Below are 14271 nucleotides of genomic sequence, written 5' to 3' on the forward strand. Positions count from 1 at the left end.
ACAGGCCTTCAGAGAATCTACTGAAACCAGCAGACCCAAATTGGGCTTTGCTTCAACAACCCTCAAAAAATTCTTTTTCCAACTCTTCAGGCCTATCGCTTTTAGGTCCTATCTGACTCAGATATGGAATGTCATTAGAAATTCCTTTGACAGTTAGGGTATCCAAGACCCCAATTTGCACCTACAAGCTTCATGCGCCCTTTCACTCCTACTGTGCACTGCACTTTAATGGGAGCCACGCACTCTATTTGTGGCGTATTGCTGTGTTTAAAACTCCATTTCATCTCTTTCAAAAGGAAAACTGTTAGTCATGTTCTGATCTTTGTAAAAACATAGGCTTCAGTTTCAAACAAAAACCCCCCAGTATTATATATTGTATGTCCTGAATTACTAAAGAGAGCTCTTAAAGTGATACAAGTGAAATTTGGCCTCATTCCTAAAACAGAGAAGAGAAAGATGAAGAGTAGCGCAGCATTTACACAAAGAATCAAACAATTATCCATCCAAAATGGAGCTGGGCCTTATTGACCCCGTGATAAGAGTGCTCTAGGGCTGGAGAACTAAGAAGAAAGTCTCCAAAAGATAAGACAAACTTGGTCTTCGAGCGCCTTGAGTGTTAAAGAACATCTGTTTCAGGGCTTGAAATCTGTTTCTTAGGTTACGGGTTTTGAGCCCTAGTGTGCTTGCAGCTGGGTTGTCTTCTTCCATAGCCTAGAATCCGAACAGGGAGATGTGAGCAGGCTTTAAATACAAGCAAATACAGAGGGATCTACCAGTCACCAACCGATGCAGGCGGCTGTTTCCCACTGTCCCCAGTGCTGACTCACGCTGAGCTTTCCTCCTGATCTTCTCCTGACTGGGTCCTCCTCTCTATGTCCCCAGGGCCCACACTCCCATTCAGGCCTCCCACGCTTCCTACCTCGGCTTTGCAATAGTCTTGAGGAAAGTGTGAAGAGAGGGAATATATAAAATGGAGTCCCTTTAACTGAGTTGCTGAAATTATTAACGTTACAAAAGTTGTGGCATGAGGCAAGACTCTATTCCTGGTCTCGCTAGCCTGGGAACTTAAACTTCTTTGAACTTTCCAGTCCTGCGTGAATGCCTAGATATATATCCAGACCTGCAGATAACTTAACACTCTAATTACCCCCTGAAGGACTCCCATATCCAGGCCACCCAATTACACCCTGAAGTACTCACAAATACATCCACCTGACATCTATTATCCAGACCACTGGATGTGACCAGACCTCCTGGTACCCACCTTCCGGGCCACCTGGTATCCATCATCCAGACCACCTGACGTGTGACTGATAACCATCCTGGACCAATCCTACAGGGGGCTAAGACTGCAGGGCTGGTAATTCTCAATAACGTACTTCTTACTATAAGAGCTTTTAACTTTTCTTTCTTCTTCGGAACACTATTTGCGTTTCTGCCTGAATCAGTGTTTCCAGAATAACTATTCTTTATGTAAATAAATGCTTGTTGTGTTTCACGTGACCTTTTGTTTTTAGGTTAATAGTCCCTTAACCGGTCTCCCCAACTCCAGTCAGATCCGTGCAAGCCACGTGCCACATGGGGCCAGTGTGCCATGTGCATCATACAAGCTGAGCACCTCAGAGGGTCCCAGCACCTGGCTACACGCCGGGCCCCTCGGCTGGACATTCGGGTCCTAAATGGCCTGGGCCAGCCTACCCTCCCCCATCACCCTGACATGTATGACAAGCTAACAATTCCTGCTTATGGCTAGTTTTCTCTGCTTGGAATATTCTTCTTGGCTCTGACTGACTGGAAAACTCTTTTAGTATGACTCTATGAAAAACAATCAGGCCATTTGAATACCTAGCCTTAGAAAAAAGGAAATACTATAAAATGTGAACTAAGGCCTACACACATAGCTCTTTATCACAGCCTTACTTAGAAGAGCAAAAAAGGTGTGTGTGGGGGCAACTTACATGCCCCAAAATAATCAAATAAATTATGGTATATGGGATGTTATATAATAATTTAAAATGATGTTGACAAAGTTTTAAAGACATAGAAATGTTTATTCTAGAAAGGACTTAGAAGAATGCAGGTACCCACAACGATGCCATACAAGCAAAGAAAGGAAGAAAAATAGGAGTAAAGACATAAAGCAGAGTCAGCGATGAGGCTACAAAAACACCTTTTAGCTACGTGTGAGCCACAGGTCTGGCTCTCAGCTTTCCATCAGCAAGCGCAGAGCCAATTCTGCCAGCAGTGCCATTCGGCCGCCACAGTGTGAAAACATGCCCTCGTGGGGAGAAATGCGGTCGTTCCATATGCGAACTCCCGTGGCGAGGCGCCCCAGAGAAGAGATGAGAAACTAAGAAGACGCACATGGCAGGTTCCCTAAGGGTAATTTATACTGAAATCTGGGATTAAAGCCATGGCCACCGCACCGGCCAACTCAGTTCCCTTGTAAGGAGCCAACAGGTAATAACGCACGTTTTTAGTTCTCTGGGAATCTACCTTGTTGCAGAACTTGAATTTAGAGAAATAGAAGGACTGAAGTGCATTTCAATGAATCTTCCCCCAAATAATTTTTTTGGTCATACTTCTGATACACTTGATGAATTTGAAGTTGCACTCGCTGAAAAGCACCTGGAGTCAAGCTAATCTAACTGTATACTTAAAAATAGACTCAATCAGAATGAATAATTAGGGGCAGGAGTAGAAGCAGAGAGCTTCGTGAGAAAGCTTCTGCAGGAAAACAGGAAAGCACCAGAGGTCATAATGACATAGCAATAGTGGTAAGAGCAGTAATAGTTCTAATAATAAGAGTAATATCATATTATATTGTAGTAATAGCAATAATAATACCAGTATGAATGTGTACAATTATCATTACTTGTCAGGCTTTGAATTGAATACGTAAAACCAATCTTTAGTTAAATAAATTCGATTCTTGAATCAAAATCTAAGTTCCTTTATTGGCATTTTCTTTTGTTAACAAAAGTCCAGCCTAAATTAAAAGCACAGCACACACAAAGCCGGCCCCCTCTCCTAGATCCTACGAGTCTTGGTGGCACTGCCCTACTCTGTTCCGGTTACTAAGAAGATCAAGGGCAATGGCATCTGCCTTTGACTTCCTACTCATTCATATTCTGGCTACCAGTCCCTTCACGATCATTCTAAAACATTTAAAGAGTTTATTAATTTCATTAAACTACAACTTGTACAAGCAAGAAACAATTCTGTGTATCATTTCATAGGCCTGTTGGTACAGAAGACTCGTTCACAGAGCTGGTAGGGATGTACCTGCGCGACTTCACTCGAGTCATCGCCATGGCTACACACAGGAGGGGAAATCACGGATCAGTTCCTCCTAACTTGCGCCAGGGTCTCCAAAAGGAACAAACACGAGAATGGGTTCTGCCAATATGGTGGTACAAGAGCATCCACTCCTGAGGGACATGGAAAGACACCCTACCTGTCAACAACATAGCAGAGATGTACCCAGCGTATCAGGGGGGAGGGGGCCACAGGAAAGAGTACCAGAGAAGAAAGACAACAAACTGGAACTGTTTTTGAAAGAGTATTGACTTCAAGCAGATGCAGAGAATTCTGTGGATGAGTCAGCCTGGAAATAATGGGAAAGATGGTCTATGAAGTTCACAGGAGCAACAACTCAATGATACCCCAGAGGAAATTATCTAGCAAAAAGCAAATGCCAGTGCATTTGTTTGATAACATCCATTAGTGCAAACTGTCTGGCAGATAAGAGCAACAGGCATAAAAATACCTTGATTTTAAAGTCAGCGTGGAAAAAACTGTACAAGCCCTTCAAAGAGTGAATATGTGTGGCGAGTCTAAGATCAAACAGTCATTACGTATAAACTGTGTTTGGGAATGTGCAATGCATTTTTGCTATTTAAAGCAATACCCACAATAAGAAAGTAGAAGCAGATGGACAGTGAGGAGCTTGAAGCAAAAAGAATCAAGGAATGAGCTGAGAACCAAATAATGATGCAAAAAGGAAAAGCTTGGGGCCAAAGTGAACTGGCACTGAAGGTTTTGTGCATGTGTGTGAAATAAATATTAAAATGCTATTTTTTCTTGCTTGATATTTCCAAAACATTTTACTGTGAAAGGAGATCTGGCCTCATACATCATGACAATCTAAATACTGCTAAAGCCATGCAATTTGTCATAATTAAAAATTACAATCAGACAGATGTTACCCAACAGGCCATGGTGAAGGGGACTGAGATACGTCTGTGGCTGGGATGTTATGCAGCCTCCAGCAAGCGGATGCCATAACATGGAGTTCTAAATGCACAAGCTCTTTTATCCTGCATGAATCACAGAGCTAAAGGAACGCTGTAGCTAGTTTTGAAAACATTTTCTTAATTACATTTGTAAACTTTTTTGGAGTCTCAGGAAAAAGTTGCTATTTAAATCTAATTTGCTTTGGATTTTTTTTTTTTTTAAGTAGGAGCAGCCTCACAGGGCTCTGAACAATCTCCAAGAAATAAAATAAAGGAAAGCACTTTCCTTGCTTTTAACTCTCAGGCTTTGTGAAAGCTTGAGTGGAATCTGCAGAGATGAAAGAGGCTACGCTGAGAGGCGCTCCGTGGCTCATCTACTGCCTTTCTCTGCTGGTGTTGCTGGAGCCACCCAGCAAACACCAAGTGTAATGTCTAGAGAGAGGATTTATGTGTTGTACCCACGTTTGAAGGAAACTACCAAGTCTTTTTGTGTCCAGTTTACAATTTGATCTTAGGGGTAGTTAAGCATCTATAACCCAAGGGAAGGGATCCCACTTGCAGGCTTTGGCTGGACCACCGGAGTACACTTTCTTCCCGCTTGGTTTCCTAATGATCCAGCTGCCTGAAAGCATTTCAAGTGCCATCCATTCTGCTGGAGAGTTTCTGCATTTATTTCCTGTTTTTTTTTTTTTGTCACTTCTTTGTCATTTTGGGATTATTAAACTGATTCCTCTAATGGCATATTTTCTTTTATATTTCTAATAAATATTTCTTATCGCAGTTTTATGATTAAATGGATTGTTTTATATCTTTGTGTGTTTCCTACCTTTGTATTTTTCTACCTTATTTATTTAAGTACTTTAAGACTTTTTAAAGCCAATCTTTTTTTGAGTGAGGGACATTTCTTCAAGGCAGAATTTAATTTTTATTTTTAAAACTCTTGCATAGATGCAGAAACTCTAAAAAAAGGTTTTTGATTATAGGAGGACAGCTTTTAAGGCAACTTGGAAATAATTTAATTAAGTGATGTAAATTTATTTAATTTTAACTGTACAAAAAGAATTCTGACACAGTAAGAGTAAATTTCCATAAGGAAAGGGAATGGGAATTACATGAGAATCACCGAGGGAGTTTTCCCGCCTCTGCGTGCTGGGGCTCTCTCCTATAGAATCTAGACATTTGGGTGGGGGACTATCACATTCTGCTCCTGTTAGTAAGAACAAAAAACAAAAAAAACCCCCAGGGAAACGGAATCTGCCTCTGGGCTTCCTACTCATTCCTGGCCATATTCTGGCTGCTGATCCCTTCCTGACCATTCGTAAAACATTTTAAAGATTTTCTTCACTTAATTAAAACAGCACTGTAAAACTGAGAACTGACCCTGAGCATCCCAGATCCGTGGCAAGGGCAGCTGGTACTGGGAGCCGCATTATCAGACTGCACCGTGCGGTTCTCGTCTGCAGCAGTGCACTTCCTTTGGTGCCAAGGGGATCAGAAAGCACTTCAAGGGGAAGGGTTGCACAAAAAGAACGAGTTTTCAGTTCTTTGATCCTGACACACAGAAACATTTGGGCAGGTGGGCCTGGCAGGTCTGAGCCAGAGGCCGGCAGCCACACGGGCCCTGGCCAAGAGCAGGCAGCCCTGGTAACTCACCGGCAGGGCAAGATCCGGACCACATCGCTGGGCTTGTAGCCTTCAATACAAACAGCACAGTTGTCGAAGTCGGGCTCTGTTTCCTGCAACAGAGAAAACGCACATGAGCCTACCTTTGTGACTTCAGCTCTTCTGGAAACGCCCAGGTAGCGCCCCAAAGGACAGCATGCCTCGGAGCCAGGCAGGCTTCCACAGCCTTGGGGGTGGGGGTTTCTTCATCAATAACTGACTGAATATTGGCTTAATGTCCATTCCTTCTAACCTCCACTTTTTTGTTTCTGGGTTCCCCTGCAGGCGCTTTTGGGAGGAGATGATGTTTTATGTACATTGCTAATAATGCTATTCATTATAATTAGAGGTGACATATCAAAAACTTGAAGATGAGAAATACTATTTATGGAGAAATATTGGAATAATATTTTATCTACCTATTCCTCAGGAATCTAATGTATACAACTCTAAAATAGTGCTTCTAACATTTTCCCCAAGTATACAAATCCCCCTTAATACCCCATAAAATATTACTTACATAATAGTCCTTATTCTTGTATTATTTTATGTTTCAGGGGAAGAAGTAATGAAAAATACTTTCAATTCAGTAGTCATTCTTGAATGAATGTTATCATATTAATACGGTCAATAGCATTTTCAGATAGGTGACGAACAGCAGCACACCATTAGGGAGACAAGTCAATCACTCAGACTACGACAGTCCCAGGAACACATGTGAGCCAGGAATCCCTCACAAGACTCCAGGAGCCCCAAATCCACTGCTCTACACTTTCTCCTGGGGGGAAGAGAGACCTTCAGAGGCCACAGGCGTGGTCAGCACCGCTTTGCTGACCCTCCTCAAGGTGTGCTTGTGCTTTTGGCTTTCTGTCATCATTCTGCAGCGAGGGAGCCTGCTGCGAAGACTGGGGTTCTAGATGCTACCCTTCACAGGCTCTGAATACGCTCCCTGCATGTACTGCAGATGTGAGTGGAGGGCATCGCTCAGCACATAACATGGTCTTCCCTGCAAAGATTCATGGGAAAACTTTTTCAAGTCCTAACACAGGCACAGTCATTTGAATAAAAAAACCACAAAACTGTGTGGGTCACTGAGTAAGGTAATTAGCTACCACTTCAAAATTGAATATTATTTGCTTCTTTGCATTGGCTATTAGAAAGCCCCAACCTAAATTTAGTTATATATTTAAGGTAATGCATTTGTATACTAATTCCATCCCAACTTTATATATTTTCCCCATACTTTGTTTCATTTTTCATATTTTCTATCCAAACTACTTTGTTGTCCTATTGAATGCATTTTATAAAGTGCTTTAAATTATACTTAATAAAGATGGGAATAGTAACGGATGCTTAGTGGAGAACTACCAGCATCCTTCTCTCTCCTTTCCCATCCTTCTCTGTCTCCTACCCTGGTGGCCAGTAGAGCCTGGAGCTTGTTTGAACAGGTCCTCACCCCAAAGAAAAGAGGCCGTTACCTTGTCACCCTTCTTGATGGTCCTGACCTGGAGCTTGCTGATCGCTTTCTTTGCTGCATCTCCCAGTCGGCGCTGAAACATCAAAAGCTGCTTGTTAATAATAAAGGCCTGTGATTCTTGACTTGGTTTCTGATGACATTTCACAAACTGGGGGAGCTGTCTCTGGAATCATGCCCAAGTGGCCTGCCTGACCATGAAGAGGTCTGGAAGAGGTGGACTGGTGATATTGGTGCAAAGTGGCCCCAGGAACTGAGGTCTGTTAGGGAGAAGCTCCTCATGGCCAATGTTAAGCAAGGGGCACGTGGAAAGATCCTGCCTGACAGTGACTTTGGTGCAGGTTACATCTATGCAGACTAGACAAAATAAATAAACAAGTTTAGCAATTTGCCACTCTAGCCATTTAATTGGTGACAGAGAGACAGTCACTCTGGAGTAGTTGGAATAAACTTCATCTCCTCTTTTTTCACAATCAGAGTTTATTGCTGGTGGGTTCCTTTTAATTTGGAATTTTAAGACATTTCTTTTGCTTATGTAGACCCAAACTAGGTTTATATTTAGTCTGTACTATCCAATTACATCACATTCATACATGCCAATTTTGCCTCCTTGGTGGGTGTTTAAGTATGAATATGGGCGTGGGGAAATAAATATGCATGTTTAGTTTGACAAATAATTATAAAGCAAACCCTAGGTAACCACTATAACCCACATCAAGAACTGCTCCGCTGTGCACGATTTTTTTAGAATAAAGGCGCTGTCTAATGAGTGCTATGGTAATGCAGTAAGAAGAGTGAGGGACAAAGAGGGTGGGAAAAGAACTGTTTCAATCTGTCAGGGAAAAAAGCGGTTTGCTTTTGTGCCTGTGAGCTTCTTCCATGTTATATCCCCTTTCTAGGTATGCGTACTGTTTGTTATAGATGCGTATTTGCAGCACTAAAACATATTTGAAGGACTGAGATAAATGGGAAAAACATTTAAACAGAGTAAGCATTTGCTTTCACTGATTGTATTCCTCTTGGAAATAACACCAAGCTTCTTGTTTTTAAAATAGTGAACACATACTAGTGAACAGTTAATTTATCCCAGGTACCACGCTAAAGGTGTATCTGCAGGAGTATCCTTTATCTTCACAACAACCCTATGAGAGAAATATTATTTCATAGAATGAATTGAGACTTACAGAGTTTATGTAAATTGTTTTAATATTATAGTGTCAGTTAGAATCTGAATAAAATTAAGTGTGACTTCAAAGCCAAAGCTCAATTACCATTCTTATTATTCACCATCCATCCAATTGACCAACCATCCAGTCAGTTAAATAACCAACTTCTGCCCAGACAGCCAACTAACCAATCAGCCAGCCAATCAACTCACATTTGGCCAACCAGCCAACCAACCAATCAGCCAGCCAACCAACATCTGGCCAGCCAGCTAACCAGTCAACCAGCCATTCAGCCAACCAACTAACCAACCTGCTGGCCAACCAATCAAAATCTCTTAAATACCTACCTATCACGAGACACTTCCCTTTACATACAGTAGTTACAGTAAATAATTAGAAAAGGAGATATTCTCCTTGTTAATTTACTTTTCTCTTTGATATTTCATTTTTAGTTTTTACAGTAATCACTGGCATTTTTCATAGGAGCGTAAGTTTTGTCTTTCCTAAAAGGACACTTGAGATTTAAGCAGAAGTCCATGAGTAGCTAGCAAACTAAGGTGGCAAGAAAAATGGGAAGAATCTGTAATAAGAAATACCAATGGGGGACACAGAGTGAGAGGGAGAAAAAAGGAATTGAGGTAAAACTAAATGGGGTGCAACTGTTTTTCCTCTCCTCCTCCTCTAGTTATTGACTAATCATCCTTTTGTCTCAGTCCAGGCCATTTTGTGGGGAGCCCTTCCTAGATGTCTTCCAGGAGAGAAGATTCCTCTGGTCTAAGCCCTCACAGCACTCTGTCTCTCTGCTTCATGGCACTGTGACAATATCTGCCATTTTCAAGATCAATCCCAGTTGCTTTTCTCTCATGTAAGCTCCCTGAGGACAGGACTGTCTGCAAGTTTGCTTCCCATTAATACGAATAAAGCTGCCTTCAGTAATTGGCAATGGATCATTCAACTCATATTTCAGATCACTTACGTTGTCCCAGGTACAACTCTAGGTTTTGGAAAAAAAATGGTAGTGAAAATACACACACACAAATTCCTGCTCTCTGTAGTTTACTATCTAGTGGAAACTCCATTAGTGGTTGGTGAATGAATAAAACCTTAAATCCAGAGATTTTTTAGCATGGAAAACAACCTGAGAAATTTAGCCAGTTAATGAGAAAATACATGGACAAACCATAAGTAATACATGTGGTTAGGTAAGCAAAGCTATGGTCCCGACTTTGGCAAAACCGGCCTGTCTCAACCAAGAGCTGCTTTTCATTGAAGAAGCCGGGAGCAAGAATTGAAAAGCATGGAGAAGGGGCTACTAGTTACGGGGAATAAATGCAGTCAACCTGAAGAATATTATGTTTGTAATAAGAGATATGGACCTAAAGTAAACAAGTATCGATTGTTTTAAGTTATGAGCCCACATATTTCTGTAATGTAATTATATTTAATTGGTATCATATAATATCTGGCCCCAATTCAATCACTTGAATTGTTTTTTATTTTCAAAAGCTAAGCAGAGCAATTAGGTAACAAAAATTATTTTCAAACAATGGTCATATATTATACTCAAAGAAAGACCAACTTTTTAAAAGGAGGTGAGCCAGAAATAATATTCTCAAAATTTAACTTATTTAAAATAATTATTTTAGCAAATGAAATATGCCCTTCTTTAAAGACAATGGCGGGGGGGGGATTGAATGTGGGAGGAGAGGGTGGGTAGGGGAGGGGAGAATAATGGGAAAAATATGGACAACTGTAATTGAACAACAATAAAAAATGAGAAAAATGAAATATGCCTTTCTTAAATATGAATATGTAAGGCCAATTCAAAGACTACTTTCTACCTTGTCCATGTATTTAACTTTACTTTTGTCTATGTATGAATAAAAATGGGCTATTTAAAGTTTAAAATTTTTTTTTTATTTATTTGAGAGAGAAAGAAGAAAAGGGGGTGGGTAGAGAGAGAGAGAGCACACGCAAGCCTGCTGGGGATTGAACCTGCAACCTTGGCACATTGGAAAAATGTTCTAGCCAACCGTGCTACCTGGCCAGGGCTAGAAATGGGGTATTTAAAATATATATGTATCCCTTTCCCTCCTCCAGAAAAACAAAAAAGCCTTTCCCATGAGCTTTTAAAGGAAAATGCAAGCTGCCTTTAAAAAAAAAATGAAAATGGTGTGTCTCTTCAGGAAATGTAAGGGGATTGTGGCCAATAGCAGAGCTCGCGGTTAGGGGATTAATGGTCAGGAATTCCATGACTGGCATTCCAGTGGCCAAGGGCTGGGAGGTTGAAGGAGTTCAGTGGAGGATAAACTCATTTGGGAGGTGGGCTTCTCAAATGAGCAGAACTAACAGATGGAGAACTTAGAGTAAAAAAGAGAATGTCTATAAAATCCTCTCAACATCAAGTCTATAATGTCTTCCTCCCTGGAAGTCCTGAGAAATCGGATAACTCACAAAGGAAGGGAGACATGCATTCCTTGGTCATTCTGAAAGAACCATATAATGCTATTCCTTTCTCTTCTGTGCTACAACCTTGAGCCTTGAGTCCAACCTCATTTCAGATGGTAACGCACGAGTACCTCTTTTCACGAGGAGCAGGGTAATGCTTTGTGAGTGGCTGATGGGAGGATAAGACCGTCTGACCGGCCAAGGGCAAAGCAGATATATACCCTGGAGAACCAGAAAAATATGCCCCTAAGAGATATATGATAGTGATAAAACCATGGTGTGCTAGATTTTTCAGTGGGGGCTTAGATGACCAAAATAAGGGGAAAGCACCATAAAGTTTAAAAAAGTACTATTTGCATATAGTCACATTTTGTCTGTATACACATGTCTCTATTTCCTTTTGACATGAAAATGGCACACAGAAATACTGACTTCTGAATAAAAAATGGACTCACTTTCTAACTAGTGTTGTTGGATTTCCCAAATGCAAACTAGATAATGAGTAAAAATGCACATGGTCTCAATGAAAATGGCCCAAGTAAAGCAGTTGTAGCTTTTGTAGTTGGTGTCTCCTGTCTTGGGTTTTTAACTGCACCGAGTGTAAAGGAGAGGGAGATCAACCGCAGACCCTGTTCAAATGGGGCCTTGTAGGGAGCCTGAATAGAGGACCAGCCATCTGTCATCACGAAACACATCCTTTCCTTTGTGGTTCTCAGAAATGCAGACGAACAGGATACTAATGGGACACTGAGGGACCACCTCAGATGGATTCAGGGATCATGACTGGCCACAGAGGCCTCTTGTTTTAGGGGCTCCCTTGCCCAGGGGGCCCCTCCAGAGTTTCTCCGGCCCAACTAGATCACAATAATGTTTTTCACTAAAGATTATCAGAAGTTGGCCCATCTTAGTAATTAGGTTTCTCCATCAAATTAATCTAAATGAGTATAAGAAAGTATTTACCAAGATTATTGGTTCCTTGACAGTAATGAAGATAAATGGCTTCACGGGAAGTAAAAACAGAAGCATTTATTAAAAGAATGAAGTCCTACATACATGCCAGCAAGGAGGGTAAACAATGACGTACTCCCGTTCAACCTGAGACTCAGAAATGAGTGACCTTCTAAATATTTAGGAAATGGAGAAAAATAAGACACTTTCCTCTGGTCCCCTTCTGTGTTATAAACAGACTTGCAGTGAAATGATAAAAAAAACAAAACAAAAAAACAAACAAACACAAACTAGGAACAGAAGGATGCCAAAACAGCGTCAAAATCGAGTTTGGGTTCTATCTCATTTGACTGGATAATTCTGTAATTACTGATAGCTGCATTTGATAGTCATGGTTATCACCGCCACCACCAAGGGGAAAAAGAACAAAGTACTCTTATCTTCCAGGTGAAGAGAGGACACTGGAGACACACACAGAGTTGGTCCCAGTCCTCTGGGTCCTAAGCGGCCAGGGGTGATGGGTGACTCAGACACACCCTCCCTCGCTCTAATACATGATAATGACCCTCCAGGGGCTGACTGATGCAAAAGAAATCACTGCGCAGCCTGTTCAGGCCATTTCCATCCATTTCCAGTCACCCTCCATAAATCCAGAAAGATGGGTAAGAGACTTAGCCTGACCTCCCCCACAGCCGCGGTGACCGCCAAGAGTGATGGCGTCACACTCTCTGCACACACGTGGCATGAGGTAAAGACATCAGGGTCACTTTTTGTGGCAGGTGTTGCAGAGAAGGCAATGGCTTGGAAGTTAGAAGACCCAGCTTCTAGTCCTATTTCTGTCCCTCACTGTGTGGCTTTGGCCAAGTCACTTAAATATTCTCGACCCCAGCCAGGCCCCCTCATTATTAAAGTTAGGTATGTAGAGTCTTGTCATTTCCAGTTTTGTCAGCTCAGGATTTCCTTCCACGCAGAACAGAGCTGGGAGGCAAAGATCCTTTGAGACCTGAGTTATCTAAACATGGCAGCTCCACGGCTGGCTGCCCCTTCGACTACTTCACTGACACAACATACACTTCAACTCTCTGTCCTCCAGAGGGCTCTGCACTGTCTCCAGGGAAACATCAGAGCCCGTTTTGGTTCTTGTGCTTTAGAAGACAGAAGCATCGCTTTCTGCCTGCAGACCTGACCCTGGGACACTTGGCATACTCCTTTCCCTCCCCTCCCTCTCTCCCTGTGACATCCGAGGCCAGACAAACTTGTTCCAGCATAACTGCAGGACCCATATGTGCAAATGAAATCAAAGGGACCTGGGCCATGAACATCAAATACTAGGAAGAGGTATTCACAGAGAGGGGGAACTCTTTCAAGAAAACGTGATTGAATGTCATTACCAGGCCTCCCATAAAACAACACAAAACGGGGTCTGGTTTCCTTGGATTAGCCTCAAAGGCAACACTGTTTACAAAAAACAAAAAAGAGATTATCTGATCTGCCCACATTTGAAGTGGCCACCATCTATTGAGAGGCCTGCAGTTTTCAGGGCACAGACCCAGCCGTTGTGTCTGGGATGGGATGTCCCGGGAGCCCGTGAGATGACGTCCCAGAGCATCACCAGAAGGCAGCTCCCCTGCCAGAGGCAGGGCAGGAATGCTGCGTGCTGGCTGTGCTCTGCCGCCTGCAGGGTTTCTATAAACAGGGGGGGAGTTAGCGAATGGCAGCCAAAGTGGCACATCTGGGGAATGAGGGGAACCTGGCTTCTGAACCGCCTGGTGGGGAGGGGAAGGCTGCCTGCCCACAGTGCACGCTGGCGCTCAGGTCAGGCATCTGTCACGCATCTGGCTCTCCATCTCGGAGTTCAGGAGGCGGCTGCTAGAAGGCAGGTGATTAGTTGGGTAGAACGAAGAAGAATCCTGAGCCTCCCCTGGGGAGCCCCTGGAGATGGGGAATCTTAGGCTAGACACTAGAAGGGACTTAACAACCAGTCCTTACTTCTAAAGCCAAAACCGGCCAAATTCAAACAGTAGAATGTGCTCAGTGTCACTTGTACATTTTTTTGTAAGAGAAAACATGTCCATTAATAGCTAGTTTAATAAATGTAACATATGCGGAAAATGAACTGTTATACAGTCATTTGCAATGCGAAGGTACCTTGTACCGAGTGTTGATTTAACTTACTCTCCAAGATACAGTGAGAATTAAGGGTACGGAGTTAAGTATACATACAGAGTTAAGTATGCTATTATTTGTACGTACACACACACACACACACACACGTGTTGACAAGCACATAAAATATCTCTAGAAAAGAAGAAAGTCCAGGCAGAGAGCCTGGGTAACA

General features: G+C 42.3%; 1 protein-coding gene across 1 annotated transcript in view; it reads right to left on the reverse strand.

The window, feature by feature from the left end:
* The window catches only part of RNF150 (ring finger protein 150), a 168399-nt gene that overhangs the window by 49184 nt on the left and 104944 nt on the right, over positions 1-14271 (reverse strand). Inside the window, exons 3-4 of the mRNA XM_024569207.4 lie at positions 7376-7447; positions 5889-5971 (exon numbers count right to left, since the gene is read on the reverse strand). Of these exons, the coding sequence (XP_024424975.1) occupies positions 5889-5971; positions 7376-7447 (155 nt within the window). The remainder of the gene's footprint in view (positions 1-5888; positions 5972-7375; positions 7448-14271) is intronic.

Source organism: Desmodus rotundus, chromosome 9 (assembly GCF_022682495.2).
Source record: "Desmodus rotundus isolate HL8 chromosome 9, HLdesRot8A.1, whole genome shotgun sequence".
Classification (NCBI taxonomy): Eukaryota; Metazoa; Chordata; class Mammalia; order Chiroptera; family Phyllostomidae; genus Desmodus; species Desmodus rotundus.